This window comes from Balaenoptera physalus (genome assembly GCF_965194825.1).
Source record: "Balaenoptera physalus genome assembly, chromosome: 15".
Classification (NCBI taxonomy): domain Eukaryota; kingdom Metazoa; phylum Chordata; class Mammalia; order Artiodactyla; family Balaenopteridae; genus Balaenoptera; species Balaenoptera physalus.
This window is the reverse complement of record NC_138894.1, coordinates 78,560,004-78,579,465: the sequence shown is the minus strand read 5'-3', so window position 1 is coordinate 78,579,465 and position 19,462 is coordinate 78,560,004. Positions and strand designations below refer to the sequence as shown.

The 19,462-nt window shown below is 44.6% G+C and overlaps 1 protein-coding gene and 1 long non-coding RNA gene across 5 annotated transcripts in view; one reads left to right on the top strand and one right to left on the bottom strand.

Annotated features, from left to right (window-relative positions):
• LOC309644114 overlaps positions 1 to 19,462 on the bottom strand; it is a 139,523-nt gene that overhangs the window by 33,222 nt on the left and 86,839 nt on the right. The gene's annotated exons all lie outside the window — the stretch shown is intronic.
• EFR3B (EFR3 homolog B) overlaps positions 1 to 19,462 on the top strand; it is a 92,233-nt gene that overhangs the window by 38,572 nt on the left and 34,199 nt on the right. For all 4 annotated transcript variants that reach the window (XM_082427465.1, XM_082427467.1, XM_082427466.1 and 1 more), the window contains one exon: positions 8,908 to 9,058. In XM_082427465.1, coding sequence (XP_082283591.1) covers positions 8,908 to 9,058 — 151 coding nt within the window. The remainder of the gene's footprint in view (positions 1 to 8,907; positions 9,059 to 19,462) is intronic.

The window sequence follows — 19,462 nt, the reverse complement described above, 5'->3', positions numbered from 1 at the left end:
TAAAAAGCAAGGAGGGACTTCCCTGGTGGTCCAGTGGTTAAGACGCCGCCCTACCACTGCAGGGGGCACGGATTCCATCCCTGGCGGGGGAACTAAGATCCCGCCTGCTGTGTGGTGTGGCCAAAAATAAATAAATTTTTTTTAAAAAAGCAAGGAGGAACCATCTACATTCTAGTGGGAAAGCAAGGTTAGGGGTAATTTGTCCCTTAAAAAAACACTTAGGGACTTCCCTGGTGGTCCAGTGGTAAAGAATCTGCCTTCCAATGCAGGAGACGTGGGTTCGATCCCTGGTGGGGAAACTAAGATCCCACATGGCACAGGGCAACTAAGCCCGTGTGCCACAACTACTGAGCTCATGCTCCTCAACTAGAGAGCCAGCATGCCGCAAACTACAGAGCCCACGCAGTCTGGAACCCGCGCGCCACAACTAGAGAGAAGCCCACGCGCTGCAGCGAAAAATCCCACATGGCACAACGAAGATCCTGAGTGCCGCAGCAAAGACCCAACGCAGCCAAATAAATAAATAAATATTAGAAAAAAAAAGTTATGTAACTTGATTAAAAAAAAAATACACTTAAGTGAAGTATTTATCTATCTTCTAGGAGGGAAGGACTTGCTGCATTTAGAAGAGAGAGGAATCTTAAAGAAAATGACTGATCAATAGATTTTTTTAAAAATTAATTAGTTAATTTTATTTATTTTTGGCTGTATGGGGTCTTTGTTGCTGCGTGCGGGCTTTCTCTAGTTGTGGCAAGCGGGGGCTACTCTTTGTTGCAGTATGCGGGCTTCTCATTGCGGTGGCTTCTTCTGTTGTGGAGCACAGGCTTTAGGCGCACAGGCTTCAGTAGTTGTGGCATGTGGGCTCAGTAGTTGTGGCTTGCAAGCTCTAGAGCGCAGGCTCAGTAGTTGTGGCGCATGGGCTTAGTTGCTCCACCGCATGTGGGACCTTCCCAGACCAGGGCTCGAACCCGTGTCGCCTGCATTGGCAGGCGGATTCTTAACCACTGCGCCACCAGGGAAGTCCCTGATCAATAGATTTAACAGCCAAATATGTAGATTGAAATACTAAGATACCACCTTCACTTATCAAATTGATTTTTTTTAAAAAAGTATATATAATTTCCATTGTTAACCCAGGGATGGCAAAATGAGAGGCATTTTCATACTTTTCTAGAATGAGTGCAAATTGGTTGAAGCTTTCTAGAAAGTAATTTTGAAATATATGTCAAGAGCTTCAAAAACACTTATGCCCTTTGATCCAGTAATTCCATTTCTATTCATCTATCCCACCTTATCAATCTTATCTATAGTCTAACTTTACATACAGAGATGTTCATTATGGTAATTTTTATAATATTGAAAAGATGGAAGTAACTTAAATGCCCAACTAGAGGAGAATAGTAAATTATGGTGTTTATTGCTTCAGGAAATGTTACCTAGTCAATAAAAATGATGTTTATAAACATACTTTCCACATAATATGGAAAATGCCATAAGTAAATGAAAAATAGAATACATACTTATATACACAGTATTTAAATCAAGTTAAAAACAATAACAAATCTCAATGCCTGGAAAATACAGTAAAAATAAATATGCCAAAATATTGAGTACTCTTAATATTTTGTGAACAATGTGGCTGGGGTTTTTGGTTTCTATCTACATTTTTGTGTTTCCTAAATATTCTCTATTGAGCATGTATTACTTCTTCAATGAAAAAAGTCAGTGGCAGGACATACCATGTTTTTTACGCTACCGTCATGCCACAATCTGGAGTGGGGCTGGATGTAAAGAGAGCTTTAAGATGTCCCTGGTGGCACGGCTGTTGGAGCAAAGGGAAGGGTAGATCTAGAGCAGCTGTTCCTAAGTCCCATTGGTTCTGTTCTCTATGAAGCCTTTTATGTCCTTCCTCTACTTTCCTCTGCTCCTACCTTTCTCCTGATGCAGGCTCCAGATTATGGCAGTGGCCTTGAAAATTGTCTCCCTCCTTCCCATCTTTCCTGTACTGGCCCTTCCAGATCAACACTATGATCTTCAAGACACAGACCAAGCTATACTTCCCTGGCTTCTTTAGCGTACAATCCAAGGTCTCAGCTTGATTTCTGGGCTCCTCCACTACCTGCCCCCAACTTACCTTTAACCCAGCCACACCTGCCACAGCTGCCACAGCTGCTCTAAACCCATTCCAGATGGACTAGCTGACGATCCCCCCTGGCTTTCTGGCCTCTGAGCCTTTGCAGTGATCTCTCCCCTGGACGGTCTTTCCCCCACTACTACCATCCATCAGCCCCATCACCCTCCAAGGTCCCTTCCTCCTGGTGAGGAAGGTGGAGTGAGAACCAGAGTGTAAAGATCTGCATTGTGCTGACAGCGTATAGAGGTCCACACCTCCACAGGAGCCACCAGCCCGCTTACATCAAGCTATCCCTGGTATAAAAGCAAGACCGGAAACAATTCATTTCTATGATCCCTTTCTGTAATAAAATTAGGTTACACGCTCAGGAAAAAGGGCATGAATATAATGAACATGCTGATTATATAAATCGCCTTGACATTTTATAAAGCAGGCTCAAGCAAGTAAAAATGACTTTATCCTAGACTGAACCTGAAACTAATATGCAAGCAATACCATTAAACATTTAATACTAATTTTTCCTGCCCTCTCTGCAGCGATGGTTCTCTCAGTAAAAAATGTCCTGTAGCCAGCAGAGCCACTTAGAAACATTCCACTGCCCTTAGAACTGCAACTCAAAATTGGTATCGTTCTGTTAAAAATAGCCATTGCAGCATCTAAGTATTTAAAGCCTTGACGGCCTCACTGGGGGCTCTAATCACAAACATTCGGAGAAGAAAAATCTGTTAGATCTGTTCTCCTGTTCTCTCTCCTCTCCCTCCCCGTCTTTCCTTACCCAATGCCACATTCATCATCATTGTCCTAATCACTGATGGCAGCTTTGGAAGAGCGAAATATTTACCTGCAGACAGTCCGAGGAGCTGTCTCCCTACCATCATGCAGGTGTCTGTGTTTATGGTTTGACCATGTGGACGTGAACCTTGGGTGTTGGACCCAGTGGCAGATCCACCCTCCTCTGCTCGTATGTGTTTAGCATCAAGGGTGATAACCAAATGTGGGCAGAGAGAGGATAAGATATGAATTTCAAGGTATTGCTCCTCAGTGTGGGCCATAATGGGCAGTGATGTGCAGAGCAGCAAAAAGTGAGAATTCTTCATATTTTTCTCCTTCCAGTTCAGCCCAACTGCTAGAACACCCCTAGAAACTGGAGAGCAAGGGAGGTAACGGCGGTGCTGGGTGAGATTCAGGGTCAGCTGACAATGACCATGTTCAGAAGGCCACATTAGAATCTGTCAGGTTCCCCAGTGCCTGGAGGATGGAGACGCCCATGCCAAAGAGGGGTGGGCTACTCCCTGTGGAGACTGACCTTGGAACTGACCTGGTGGGGCTCCCAAGAGATACACTGTCCCCAGAAGGACCCTGAACCTGGTTGGAGGATGGAGCTGACCCTTCAGACAGAGATGTCACAGGTTCCTACTAGATGAGGAGGTTCATCCTTCCCTCCCTTGGCTGAGGTCAACCCCTACTTCCGGCTCCTAAAACCCAGAAGTTTCTGTCCAGCAGTGGGGACATGACTAAATACTTTCAGACTGCCTAGAATAAGAGGTTCTTTGTCAAGGCTCTTTGAGTGATTCTTGGGCAATGACTGGCCCTGCTAAAGCTGCCCCCTCTCTCTGTGTGCTGGTTCCCATCTCTGACCCTAGATCTGCTTTCCTCTCCAACCAAGTCTGGTTCTCAGACTTTGACTGCCAGTTCCTCCTTTCCTGGAGGCTCCTAAGCCCACTCCTGACTGAGTGGAAGGTGTTCAAGCAGCAGCAGCTGCCTGTTCTGGAATTCAATTCAAGGTATTTCCTGCCTCACTCCTAAGCACCAGGCTCCCTATGTATTTTCCTCACTTGTTATAACTCAGCTTCTGCTTTGGTTGGCCCATGACCCTGAGTTCCTGTTGTTATAACCTGCTGAGTAGCCTCTCCTGACCTCAGGTGCTGCCTGTGAACCCCAATCCATCCCAGATTCCTTGAGTTCTGCCTTCTTCACCTACTGGGAAGCCCTACTAGTGGATCCAAGATCCTTGGTCATCACCTGCTGCTGTGGTCCGTGCCCTGCTCTTGCCTTCTCCCTTGGGCCCCTGTGGTGGGCTAGTCCTCACCAGCTCCTTTCTTCCCCATCCTGTTCCAACTACCCAGTCAGGCCAGTTTCTTTTTTTTTTTTTTTAATTTAATTAATTAATTTATTTATTTTTGGCTGTGTTGGGTCTTCGTTGCTGCGCACGGGCTTCTCTAGTTGCAGCGAGCGGGGGCTACCCTTCATTGTGGTGCACAGGCTTCTCATTGCGGTGGCTTCTCTTGTTGTGGAGCACGGGCCCTAGGCGTGCGGGCTTCAGTAGTTGTGGCTCGCGGGCTCTAGAGCGCAGGCTCAGTAGTTGTGGCGCATGGGCTTAGTTGCTCCGCGGCATGTGGGATCTTCCCGGACCAGGGCTTGAACCCGTGTCCCCCACATTGGCAGGCAGATTCTTAACCACTGCACCACCAGGGAAGCCCAGACCAGTTTCTCAGACCTATTTACACTGGACTCCTTTCAGGATACCAAGCCCAGAACAGATCTCTGCTGAGACTAACCTATTTGGCCCCAGTCCTGTTAAGTGGACATTACCCTGAGAAGCCCGTGCTGTATTCCCTTTGAAAGTATAGACTTAATGGATAAGATGTACCCAGGAAGGTTATGATAAGATAGGACCAACACAGCGAGCAGGAGGTTCCAAAGCCCATTGACTTCTAATCTTCTAAGATACTTTGAAAAGTTCAAGTTCGCAATTATAATCCTTCCATCCTTAGTGTTGGGATCAAAGATGGGGATTGAAGGAGTGTGTATTCAGAGAACTAGGCCTTAAACTTTCTTACTTTTCTGTTTCACTTCTACCATAATTTTCACTTTCCATCAAAATTTCCACTCCTGGTCAGTAGCCAATTTTTTTTTTTTTTTCTGGCTAGCAAAGGATGGTTTTCCTTATCAGGATTTTCTGGGAATTTTTTTACAGGAAAGGGAAAAGCAGCAATCTAAGCTCTGGGGTTTGGGAGGCCTTCTGGTTTCTTCTCTTGCCAAACCCCACTCCGCCCCTTCCTTTCCCTCATTTAAACTCTATAAAATAATGGTGAAACCCTTCATGCAGAAGGATGCTGGGATGATTCGTAGAAGAAGAGAATTCCATGCTGCCTGCTCCCATTTCCCATCCGCCATGTTTGGTTGCCAGAATGTGTCCAGGTTTCTCTGCAGGGAAAACCTGTCCCTTTGGAAGGGCCCCGGCCCAGGCTGCTTCCCCAACCCTGCAGGAATCAGTCTGCTTCACGGCCTATACAGTGGACCCGGAACATGCCAGGCCTGGGTCTGCAAGGCACGACAGGTATCCTGAACTGTGGCTGTGACATCCTGTGAAGGGCAAGGCTATTGAGGACCGGCGGGCCCTCCAGAGCAGGAGGGACGTGGCTCTAGTTCACCAAAGGAGCCCAAACACCCAATGCTGCCTTTGTATTTGAAAGACACTCTGTAGATAAGAGCATGACCAGATCCATTTGTGAATGTGCCCAGAGACAGCTATTTGATGATATTTAATAATATTTTAATTTAATAATATTAAACAATAATAATAGCTGACTCAGTTCATATAGATAAAAGAAATAAACATTTTACAAAAGTGAGAAGGAAAATTTCAGAGTAGAGAGGCTGTTTTACTTATGGTTGTTTGGTAAAGAAGTTAGGGCAAGGGTACTGAAGAAATGGTGACTGATGTCTTTAAAAAAGGACATTTAGAAAATGTCATGACTGCTGTTACTTTTATACACATAGATTTGCAAAGCTGGCTCATGTGTGAGGCAGTTCAGATACACAATGTCTGAAACTGAATGGCTGCCACGAGAGCTTTGTGGAGCTTTGTGTTGTGGTTTTGTAGTATCTTCAGAAATCATCCTATAGTCATGCTTCCTGTGCATTCTTTTTATTTAACCAAACTCTGTTTTAAAACAAAAACAAGACTAGCTAATCAAGAGTTTTGTACTATCTGCCTAACCTTCAAAGAGATATGATTTGGATCAAAACATAAAGAATAAATCTTTTAATTCATCCCCTGTTATATACAAGGCATATAAACCTGACACTAGGCAGCTTCTTTTTTTTTTTTTTTTTTAATTTGTATTTTTTTTTTTGGCTGCTTCGGGTCTTAGTTGTGGCACACGGGATCTTCGTTATGGCACGCAGGGTCTTTTGTTGTGGCACGTGGGCTCAGTAGCTGCAGTGTGAGGGCTTAGTTGCCTGCAGTACGTGGGATCTTAGTTACCCGACCAGGGATCGAACCAGTGTGCCCTGCATTGGAAGGCGGATTCTTAACCACGGGACCACCAGGGAAGTCCCTCTAGGCAGCTTCTTAAAAGGAGGACTTTTGCTACTTGCTTTGACTTAAGAGGCATCAGGCTGACTCCTTAGCACCCAGGTAGGTTTGGAGTTCTCCACTCACTCTACCTTGCTTGCATTTTGTTTGCGTCAGGAAGTACTTCCTGTGTTGCACATGGCTCTATGAGTAGAGGGATCACCACCCTGTAATGGGCACACGAGCCACACTCCGAGTACCTGGAGTCTGCCTGATCTCCCCTCTTGCAGGACGGAGTCATGTGCAGCCCTTACTTCTCTTTCCTGTGAGGGCAGTGCCTTGAGTTGCTTTGGATTGCTCAGGATTCACTTTTATTTGTGCCCTCAAGTTTCTAAAGCACTCCTAAACCTGATAATCAGACACTTGTGTTATTTAGGGTATAAAGAGACTTGAAAATACAGTGGCTCCAGCAATATGGAAATATTTTTTCTCTCTCTCATGCAATAGTCCAGTCTGGGTTGGTGGGCTCTGCTCCGTGAGGTCATCCGGGGCTTTCACCTCTGGCCATCCATTTGCTGCCACTCTGCAGCCAGCAGGAAGAGGGAAGAGAGGACCCGGAGGATAATCCTGTCTTTTAAGCAAGCAGCGCTGACGTTGCTTGCATCACTCCCTCTCATTTTAATGGCAACATGTAAGTCATGCGGCCTCACCTAGCAGCAGGAGAGGCTGGGAAATGTTCCCAGCGAGCAGCCACAGCTCAGCTAAACTTCTAAATGACTAGTGAAAAGGGCAAAAATAGATTCCAGGGGAGACATTTAGCATTCTGCCCCAGACACCTAACTCCTTAATGAAAACTGTAAAGATTTTAACCAGAATAGTTTTGCAAAGTCTCCCTTATTAGAAGTTAAAAGATAACCTTTCTCTATGAATGTCTGCCTTGCTTTCTTTAGAATGCAAATGTTTGGTAAGTAGGGGATGTATCTTTCATGATGTGCCTTACCTGACCATATGCTCATTATGTCACTATCGTGGAACGAATGTTGGGTTTGAGCTTAGATGTGTATTCCTGATTCTCAGTAGGAATTTGATTTGTGACCTTTTTCTTGGGATTTAAGAGAGGCATTGAAGAAGACAGTAATTGGGGGTTGTCCTGCAAAGGCTAGTCTGGAAAGGATTGGGCATTTTTATTTTTTATTTTATTTTATTTTTTTGGCCGTGCTGCAAGGCTTGTGGGAGTCTTAGTTCCCCAACCAGGGATTGATCCAGGGCCATCAGCAGTGAAAGCGCAGAGTCCTAACCACTGGATCACCAGGGAATTCCCAGGGCTGGGTATTTTTAGCATGGAGAAGATAAGAACATGGTAAATGAGATTGTTGTTTTCATGTGGTTGAAGGGCTGGCAGGTAGGAGAAGGTTCAGCTCTCGTTTTTGCTGCTTCTAAAAGTAGAATCGTGAATAAAGGATAGAGGTTATTAGGGTTTGCTTGAAATATAAAGAGGTGTTCATTTGGTTGTCAAAAAATGGGATGGGCAGCTCTTCACCATTGGAAGTCGTGTGTTCCTAGTTTGTGAAAACATTCACTCGGGTTTTAGTCTTTAGAATAATTAAGTAGTTAGAGACTTAGAATTGACACAGAGCACCTTCTTCATAAGGAGAAAAGAATTTTCATTCTGTGTCTGTCTTATTCTCCATGAGGTAAAAATGCTCCCTGGGCAAGCTGAGTGTCATCCAAACATGGTAACTCTGTCAACCATATTGTTTGAGTAGTACTTCATTATAGAACTCCTGAGGTCTTCAAATACAAAAATTGCAATTTTATGTTCCTTAACATTTGCAGTTGGCTGGTCCTCAGGCCCATTTCAGATTCTTCATAAACTTTCTTCATTAAGTTCTTTGCTTCCTCCCCACTAGAGCCTCTTTCCTTCTTTGGAACCCTCGTGGGATGTCATTTTTTTGGTAACATTTCTTATTTTCCCTTTAGAGGAGATATCTGTGTATTTATCTTATCCCTCCCACTCTAGACTCCTTAAGTTAAAGGACTTCTTCATCCTTACACCCCTGCACTGACGAGGACAGTGTCAACAAACACGTCTTGACTTTGACTGAGTAATTCTCTGACCTCACTGGGTTTGAGTTCAGAAGCTGCTCTTCTGGGCATCAATTCTTTCTGCTTGTATTTCCTCATGAAATGGTATACCTCGTCTGTCCTCATGTTCATGTTATTCATAAAATAAGGGGCTGGATGAATTCATCTCTAGGCTCCCTTCCAGCTCTGCTTCATTCTGCTTCTCAGGGCTGGGCTGGAGCGAGCACTTGTTGGAACAACTGTCCAGTCATCAGCAACCTGGGGAAGAGCTGCGTTAGCTGGCTGCTGCCCAGGTGGTCACTGCACTGCCATCTAGATCGCCCCAGTCATGCAGTGGGGGCGGAACAGGCGTGAGGCTGAGTGATGGCAATGGTGCTGCTTTCCCCAGGTACGTGTGCATCGCCATGGAGGCGCTGGACCAGCTGCTCATGGCCTGCCACTGCCAGAGCATCAACCTCTTCGTGGAGAGTTTCCTCAAGATGGTGGCCAAGCTGCTTGAGTCTGAGAAGCCCAACCTGCAGATCCTTGGCACCAACTCGGTAAGGAGGCCCAAGGGGCTTTGGAAGTGGGAATGGTGGGGAGGGGGTGTAGAACCTCCGGGTCAGCATTCTTACGATCCATTCCTATTTGGTTTCTGACTTTTAAAAATGATTTTTCCCTTAAATAAGTTTAGGTGAGGCCCCAATAGATGTAAAAATAGAGAGGGAGGTATTTCTTTGAGAGCAGGGGGTACCCAGTGCCGTCAAAGCTTGGCCCCTGACTCCATGGGGCATACTTTGAAAGCTGTCCAGATTGTGCTTCTTTCGAAGACAGAATAAACTGATGTTCACAGGACAGAGGGATCAGATAAGTGGGAAGATCACAGGGAAGCAGGAAACAGGGCTTCTGGCTTAGTTCTGCCCTTTCCTAGCTGGGTAACCTCGAGCGGGTTATCTTTCATGAGCCTGGCTTCTCACTGATACCCAGAGTGGATTGAACTCAGTCCAAGCTTTGTAATGTAACTGGTCTCAGTACAAGTGGCTGCTATCATGAGGGCTTATGGTTTTGGGAGAGAAGAGCTATCAGGTGTGTCAAGAACTCCCAGCTTCGTATGTATCTAACATACTTGAATATCCCAGTTGTTCTCTTCCATTTCTTGCTCTCTCTCTATTCCTTCCCCTTCAGGGAATACTTTCAGCTCCAGGTCTTCAAGCAGCTTGGTGTTAAAAGCCCTGACATGCAACTATTTTACAAATATCACCAGGACAAAAAAAAAAAAAAGTTTAAGGTTTGCCTTCTTAGCCTTCCCAACCTGACTTTTCTGAATGTTTATTGCACAGGTCACAGCTGCTTTCCTGTTCTACTTAAGTTGATTTAACCAGAAGATAGTCTTTCAAGTCTTCTTTCAAAGACCAAAACTAACAACCTATTCCCCTCTTTCCTCTCTCTGTGAGCCAGCTGCCTTTGATAAATTACATATACAGTAGCTGAGGGTAAATTCTTTTGTCATGTTGCCCTGGCAACAGCTTCAGTTACTGTTTCACTTGCCCTGTTTAAGATAACTATAGTCTAGAAGAGAACATGTACATGGAAACTAAACCAGTCATCAATGCATCCAGAGGGGAATCTCCCCAGGGGTCGGCGGGGGAGACATAGAAGCATGTGGCTGCCAGCTCTAGCGGTCCCTACATCACATCCTGGCCTAGGGTAGGCATTTTGTTAGCTACAGCCTTGAAAATTCAGAATCCTGCAAATTCCTAGATTCCCCATCACAGTGAGTCACAGTATTAGCAAGAAAGCAGTTGACTAATGATTACCGTACTGCAGACAATGGAGATTATATAAGGAGAGGTGCTTATAAGTAAGTTGAGTCAGATAATTGCGATAGATTCAGAGTTCAGCTTCAGAGGCAGGCTTTGCTAGCGGTGTCCCTCAGCCAGATGCTCTTTCCAGCTCTCTAAGCCTGGAACCTTCTCTCTCTTTCTTTCTTCCTCCTTAATGGATCTTTATCCAACTTGTACTTGACCACCCCAAGGACTGAAGCTATGGTAAAACTTGTCAGCAAAAAGCCTGGTTTTGCTAATCCCATTCCTGCACATCATATGCAGTAAAGTATAATTTTTAAAATTTAAGTGATGCTTTCAGGTCTTTAATGAGAATATCTGAACTTGGGATGACAGTGAGGGACTAGGAAAGTCAGGGGATGAGGGGAAGCCAGAACCAACTAAGCTCAATTATTTGCTTAGGGATTTGCTTCTGCACACCTGCCTTATTGCCTGAGAGGTCCAAATGTGTGTCTCAGGGACAGTGCAGTGACCATGTGCCCTGACCTTCTGAGGTCACTCTGTGAGGATAAACTGAAAATATTAAATCTGAGAATGCCAAGGTCCTTTACATAAACAATCTAATATATTAGCCTAGTGTAAATAATAAAATTATTATGAAGGATCACGGATTTAAAGTTTGTACTTTCATCCCTACCTCACAACATATATAAAAATTAACTCAAAATAGATTAAAGACCTAAATGTAAGAGCTAAACCTATAGAGCTCTTAGAAGAAATATAGGGGTGTATTTTTCTGAGCTTGAATTTGGCAATGGATTCTTAGATATGACAATAAAAACAAAAGGAGCAAAAGAAAATATGGGTAATCTGACTTCTTCAAAATTAAAAACTTTTGTGCATCAAAGAACACTGTCAGGAAAGTGAAAAGACAACCACAGAATGGGAGAAAATTTTTACAAATTGTGTATCTGATAAGGGTCCAGTAACCAGAATATATGAAAAACTCTTACAGCTCAACAGCAAAAAGAAAACCCAATCAAAATGGGCAAAGGACTTGAATAGACATTCAAGAAGATACACAAATGGCCAAAAAGCACATGAATTGATGCTCAGCTTCACTAATCGTTAGGGAAATGCAAGTCGGAAAAAACCCACAGTGAGATACCTCTTCACACCCACCAGGATGGCTATATTTTTAAAAATCCTATAAAATGACATGTTGGTGAGGATGTGTAGAAATTGGTACCCTTGTACGTTGCTAGCGGAGATGTAAAATGGTGTAGACACTGCGGAAAACAGTTTAGTGGTTCCTCCGAAAGTTAAACATATAGAATTACCATATGACTCAGCAATCCTCTCTAGGTATATACCAAAAAGAACGGAAAATGGATACTCAAATAAATACTTGTACACCAACGTTCATAGCAGCACTGTTCACAATAGCCAAAAGGTGGAAACAACCCGGAAGGTCACATGTTATATTTCCATTTAGATGAGATATCCAGAATAGGTGAATCCATAATGACAGAAAGCAGATTAGTGTTTGCCAGGGTCTGGGAGGGAGAGGAATGGAAAGTGACTGATTAATGACTAAGAGGTGGGTTTCCTTTTGGGGTTTTGCTTTAGTTGCAAAACATTGTGAATGTATTGAATGCCACTGAATTGTGCACTGTAAAAGGGTTCACTTTATGTTTTGTGAATTTTACCTGAATTTTAAAAAATTGCGCTTTCATCTCAGGTCCTCGCATGCAGGCCTTTGTGTTTGCACTGCACCACAACCTGAAGTCAAGTCCTTTGGGAGGGGAGGGAAGCTTCCTGCGGCATGTTGGGGTGATGCGGGACCCTGAGGCTCTCTTCCTCCAGTAGAGCTGGGGGGCTGTGACTTCCTCGAGGCTCTGTCCTCCCCTCATGTTCTCTCACCATCCCCCCGCCCCATCCCTCATCAAGACCTCACCTCCCGCTGCCTTCCCTTCCCTGCCAGGTTCAGCTCCGGCTCAGGCTCCCTTTCTCGGCCTCCCTCCCGGACCCGTGGGAGCCATGCTCCATGTCCACCTGCTGCAGCCAAGCTCTGCCTTCTCCGCCCTAATGCGCCTGCTCAGAGAACCGCTGCAGAAAACCGCATGACGCGAGGCTTGGGGCCTCTACAGATGCGTGCTGTAAATTTTGATTTGGGCCTTCAGGGCAGCTCCTTATCCATTCTTTGACCACTGCCCCTCATCCTCTCAGTGGTCACTACAAATCTGTTTTCTCCTCAAGGACCATCCCGAATCTGCTTCTTCAGTCTCAGAGGTGGCCTTGCCTTCTTCTGCCCACTGAGAAAATGGGGGCTGCCAGCTGGGGGTCCCTCAACTTGCTTCCATCTTCTTCCTTCCAAAAGGTTCCCTTCTCCTCAGGAACCTCCTTAAATCCATTATTTCTCTCTCCATGTCTCCACCCTTTCCCTTTTTCTGGTTCCTTCCCTTAGTCTAACTATAAGTTCAGGTCTCTTCCAGTGTAAAAATAAAGAAAGAAACAAACAACCAAGGAAAAGAAAACAACAAAATTACATTCTACATGACCACAAAGTACCTTTAAGCTTACCTGACAAAACTAACGATCATTCTCTAATTTTTAAAAAATATTTGGTCCAAATTAAAATTTCCCTAATAGTCCTCACATTGTCTTGTATTGCTGTCTTTCCCATCAGGATTCAGTAAAGATCATGTGTTTACTTTGTTTTCTGTGTCTCTTATGTCTCTTAACCAGTTCCAATCCCTCTCCTGCCCCTCTTTGTTTTTCATGACATTGACCAGGTCACCACTTTGCAGAATGCCCCACAGCCTGGGTTTGTCTGATTATTTCCTTGTGGTGTCCTTCGTTTTGCTCTCCTGTCCCTTATACTTCCTGCAGACTAGAATTAGATTTGAAGGTTTGATTGGATGCAGTTAAATACTTTGAGGCATAACACTTCACGGGGAGTGCTGGGTCCTCCACTGAGCATCCCAAAAGGACCACAAGTGTCTGGTACCCCACTTTTATGGAGGCTAAGTGCCATCCCAGGTTAGGGTAGTGACAGCTGGCTCTCTCCATTGTAAAAGTACTTTTCTGTCTTTGCAGTTAGAAATCTGTGGAAACCACACAAATAACCCATTCCTCACTCATTTTTCAGCTGATGTTTCTATCTCTGGTGGCATTTCTCCCCGTTGATTGCACCTTCTTCGTACTCCCTTGACCTCCTGGCCCTGTCATCCCAGCTCTTCCCACCTGGCCCACCCTTCTTTGTTTCTATGGTGGGCTGAATAATGGTCCCCCAAGTATGTCCACATCCTAATGCCTGAAACCTGTGCATGTTACCTTACATGACAGAAGGTACTTTGAAGAAATGATTAAGTTAAGGATCTTGAGATAAGGAGATTATCCTGGATTATCCAGGTGGACCCCATGTACTCACAAAGACCTTTATAAGAGGGAAGCAGGAGGACCAGAGTCAGACAGAAGATGAGAGACAGAGAGAAAGAGATTTGGAGATGCTCCTCTGATGGCCATGAAGATGGAGGAAGGGGGCCAAGAGCCAAAGGATGTAGGTGGCTTCTGGAAGCTAGAAAGGTCAAGGAAACAGATGCTTCTCTGGAAGCGTCCAGAAGGAGTGCAACCCTGCAGACCCATTTTAGACTTCTGATCTCCAGAACTGCAAGGTAATAAATTTGTGTTGTTTTAGACCACTAAATTGTGGTGATTTATTATGGCAGCAATAGGAGACTAATACAGTTTCCTTCAATGATTCTCTTTCTCCATGTCCCCATGAAATGTCTGTGGTCTCCAAGGTTGCTGCTCTGTCCTCTTCTCACTCTATATGCTCCCTCTGGACAATTTTATCAACTCTTGTGGTGCAACTTGTCATCTATAGACTAGAAATTCTCTCATCTTCCACACCACGACAGAAATCAGCACTGCTGGAGACCAGCAGGCTAGAAGCGGGTTCCATGAAGGGAGGTCAGGGCAGAAGCGTGATGCCAGTGGAACAGCTCAGGTCACGGGGGTCAGCACCAGCAAATGTTGGGGATCTTAGAACAGAGGCAGCCAGTGCTTCCCTAGGTCTGCGCTTCCCAGGAGCAGGCCTTGGAGACTGGCTAGCACATGGGACTAGGGACCAGGGGCATCACCTTCTCGGGCAGCAAGACTGGGCTTTCCCAGGAGTTTTTAAAGCCACAGTCAGTTTTGCAAAGAATCTTGAAGGAGGAAAGACGTAATATGGGTAGACAGGGGAGGATGTCCTAGGTCTAGGGAATCACTATGCCCAGGTTGGCAGGCAATTTGCAGGGCACGATCATGTCACACACAGTAGGACTGTTCCTCTGGCTTTAGTGAAAACTGCTCCCGGGAGTTGCTATAAACAAGAGCAGTTGGGAGAACGGGGTAGGGGGTGTTAAAGTCAAAACCATGTGGTTTACAAGGTCTTTTCCAGCTAGGGTTCATCTTAGTGCAGCAGAACAACTGTTCCCATTTTTCCTTATGTAAGTTAACACAGCAAAAAGGCCTGCAGTCCTACCATGAAAGAGTTGGGATTCTCTCTGTGCCCAGTATTTTATTTTATTTTATTTTATTTTTTGGCCGTGCTGAGCGGCATGTGGGATCTGAGTTCCCCAACCAGGTATCGAACCCGCGGCCCCTGCAGTGGAAGCGTGGAGTCTTAACCACTGGACCACCAGAGAATCCCTATGCCCAGTATTTTACACTGTGGTTCTATTGTTGATGGCAGGGAGTTGTGGGGTTCAGAATGCCCATCTACAGAAGAGGGTAAGGCTGACTTCTGCTTGGAGAGACTTGGCTAGCGCTGAAGTGAGGCTGACCAGCTCAGCTTCTTCTCCAGACCTGGGGAGAGCTGGTTTTGCAATGTCAATATTTGGAGCTTGCTTTCTCTCTATTGACCCAGCGCCTTAGTAACTCTCAGTTTTCACACAACCATGTCTTCTTCCTGCTTGTGCCAGAGGGTTGGTGATCTCCTCCAGCAAACTTGGCACCCTTTGTTGTATATGAAGAGCTGAAACTTTGGTCTTGAAAGGGTGGCCCTAGTGGTGCCCTTGGCCTTTGAAGTGTCACATCTTCAAAGTCTCCAGTTTGTTGCTATGGAGACCTTCCTCATCATTGCAATATCTTAAAAAAATAAAACAAAAAAACCCCAACTTTATTATTTCACAATCTTGTGCATTAGGCAAGTAGCATTTTAACAAAAGCCATTTGTAAGGTATGAACTAGCAATGGTAGGAGTGAAGTAGACAGGAAGTTCCTGCTGTATCAAGTGTTTAAAACATTAGTGAGTCACACAGGTAAATGGGCCCAGTGAAAACGTATGGAGTGTTGACAGCAAGCCAGAAATCCACTGGGGGAAAAATGAGGTGATAACTGTTAACTCTGATGGGCTGCTCATACCAAGCCTATGAGGCAGCTGCTCTTGCTGGCCCCATTGTACAGATGGGGTGACCGAAGCATGGGGAGCTTAAGAAACGTACCTCCTATCAGCCTCCTACTAAGTGGGAGGTGGGATTCAGAAATGCATTCTGGCTCCAAACCCCTTCTCATAATCATAACACTGTTCTGCCTCTAATAGGAGGGATGAAGGCTCTATTTTAAACCCTAGAGTCTCAACCCCATCTCAGCCAGCTTTGTTTCCCAAGTGGACTCCTACAGTGGGTGTGGTCCCATGACCAGGTCCCCCAGATTTGATCCTCTGAACCACAATTACTAAAGTTTCCATTTTGGCCTCGTCCTGTCAGCCCTGGAGGACTCAGGAGCAGCTTGAGGTGGGCTCCCTTGGAGCTGCCCCCATGGGGATACTGCAGGCCAACGTTCCCTGACCAGGTCATCTGGGCAGGTCATCTGTGCTGTCGTACTTTCAGACTCAGGGAAGGGAAGCTCCTCCTGACAAGCTATCAAATCAAGGGTTCCCAAGGATGCTCAGAGATCCTGGTACCAAATGTTGCCTCTTTTATTAGCCCTGGTGCCACCCGTAATGTAGTAAACGGGGTTCAGTCCCTCTGGATGGCATCAAGTGCAGCCTCATCACCAGATCTCATAACAGAGCAAGAGTCCTGGAGAGCGAGGCAATGGCCTGGCTGGTCGACAGCCTGAGCCTGGAGGCCACAGCCTCCCGGGCCTCAGAGATGGACCCCTTGGTTCAACCCCAAGCCATCCCAGTTCAAAGGAGGTGGCCATCTCTCCAGCCTTGACTGGCCTCTGTTACCAAGGACAGGAGGAGGCCAAAATGTACTGCTTAAGCTTTCTCCTTCCTAGCCTGCCTTGGATCATTTCCACAGATACTGGTCCAGCTTTCCAGTAAAAGAACAAAGGACATGGGATCTGTAGATGCCCTGCCCCAGAATCTCCAGGGTAGGAGTTGGTGGGGCAGGGGGGGTTGTTCAGAATGCAGACGCCTAGGTCCTACCCTCAGAGAGTCTTGTTCAACAGGCCTGGGGTGGTTCAAAAGTCTGCATTTTCAATGATCTCCCCGGGTCATTCTGATACACAGTAAAATTTAAAAACCACTGGTGGAGGGCAGAGAGTATCAAAGTATCAGAATTCCCCAATTTGAGCCCCAGCTCCACTTGTCACAAGCGGGTTGACCTGAAATAATTCAGCGGCTCCCTTAGAGCTTCAGTTTCCTCGTCTTCACAATGGGAGCAATATCGCTCCTATTAAACTCACTGGTTTGCCAAAAATTACGTCAGGTAGTGGATGTTTCAGTAGGCTGGAAAATGGTCCCCCAAAAGATGTCCACGTGCCAATCCCTGGAACCTGCGAATGTCACCTGATACGGAAACAGGGTCTCTGCGGATGTGATCAGGTTAAGGGTCTTGGGATGGAGAGATTATCCTGGATTATCCGGGTAGGCCCTAAGTGCAATCACAAGGGTCTTGTAAGAGAGAAGCGGGGGGAGACTGGACACAAAGGAGGAAACATTGTGAAGACAGAAGCAGAGACTGGAGGCATGCAGCCCCGGGAAACTAACATGATGCCTGAGCTGCAAGTGCCGTAGAAATATTTAATGTTGTTATTTCTCAGAATATAGGCGTTAACTCCTTCTGTCACATAGTGCTGCCATCCACACGTGGCGTTAGAGATGGGGCACAGGGCCTGGTGTGGCTCCTCCAGACACAAACTCCCGTGTCTATAAATAGCTTCTTCAAGGAATATTTTGAAGGCTCCCCATGGAACCAAGTATGAGTCGAAACAAAGCAAACGTGCTTCACAATAACCATATGCGAAATTGTTTTTCTGATGAAGTGGAGCGGCAGGTGTGTGGAGAGTCGAGTGCTGTCTGTGAAGCAGTGTCTTGAATGTATTTGTGCATCGCCCCGCAAACGCTCGTTCCACGACTGTGCGGTGCTGAGTCCTGCCGGACCGTAAAAAGTTTAAGCCTCTTAGAACTAGAAACCTTACTTACAATAAGCCTTGAATTCACTCAGTTCCTGTTATCCCAGGAACTCAGGGAGCTTTTCTTTTTTTTTTTTTTTTTTTTCTTTATCAAATATTTTATTCAATATTTACTATATGCTAGATATATTAGAGATACAGCCATAAAGAGGAAAGGCCAAATTCTGCCTTTTTGGATCTTATATGTTAAAGAAAAGAAACAAATTAATGAATTAACAAATATAGCAAAAATTAAAAACCAATAAATTCTTTGAAGAAAGTCATATGGATAATGAGACAATAACTGTATGAAGCTACTTTATACAAGTATGTCAATGAAGGTATCTCTGAGGAAGTAACATTTGCTATAAGATCTGAATAGCAAGAAAGTGTTAGCCATGGAAAGATCTGGGAGAAAAGCATGCCAAGCAGAAGGAAGATATTTACATGTCCTGGTGAATTTTCCAAATGCCAAGGCTTAACAAAAACAAAAGGAAACATATCAGTTACCCTGGAGTAGGAATAACATTGGAATCAGAACTCTCATCTATCAAACTGTATGCTAGTAAAAGAAGAGAGAAAATAATTCTGAGTCTAGAATTTAATAAAAGGTCAAAACTACCATTCCAAGTATTTTTCAGACATGCAAGGACACAGAATTCATTCTGGGAGGAAAACAACTTTAGTATGTATTCCAGCAGAATGAAAAAAGAATACAAGGAAAAGTATAACATAGGGTATATGATCGATCAAATAAATCAATAAAACATAAGTTATGTGTAAATAATTATTGATAGTGTAGCTGTGAAGTTTAGTTCAATCATTTATTGTTCTGGTTATAACTACAGAGAAAGCACCCCAAACTTTAGTGGTATAAAACAACAATAATCATTTATTATTATTTTCTATAACAGTCATGCGATTGACTCAGCTCAGCTAGATGCTTCTCATTTAGAGTCTCTAATGTGGTTGCAGTCAGGAGATTTATGGAGGTAGAGTCATCTAAATGGCTTCCTCACTCATATTAGGGAGTTGATGCTGGCTGACAGCTGGGGCCTTAGCTGAGGCTGTCAGCTGGAACACCTTGATGTACCCTTTGTGTGTGGCCTGAGTTTAAAGCATGGCAGCTAGGTTCTAAGAGCAATCATCCCAAGAAAGAAATCAAATCAGGTGGAAGCTGTATCTCCTACAGCTTGGCCTCAGAAGTCATACAACACCTTATATTCATTAGGAGCGAGTCATTAACACCAGGTCAAATTCAAAGGGAGAGGTATTAGACTCGTACATGTTTTAAAACCACCACATTGAGGAAGGATACTTTAAACATTGTCACAATATATGAAAAAATTAATAATAATCTGGTGACAAGCAACAAAAAACAAGTAAAAACATTACTCGAACCCTGGTCTTATTTGGGATGAATAAATTATCAATGTTGACACTGAAAAAATGTTTAAATATGTTTATTAAATTTGCAGTGGTCCTCACATTATATACCTATATCTATTTACACATAATTTTCTCCAGTGAAGTGCTTAATTCATTCAACAATTTATCTTGAACATTTTCCCCTCTATCCACAGGTATATCTGTTCATCTACCTTTAAGGCAATTGCCATCAGGCTATATCCTCATTCTTGACCTCCCTGCCCCTGTCAGTTCTCTGACTCAGAATCTTCCTCCTTTACAGCGGTAATCTGGGGAACTTCACAGTTTCTTTTTTTTTTTTTTTTTTAACATCTTTATTGAAGTATAATTGCCTTACAATGGTGTGTTAGCTTCTGCTTT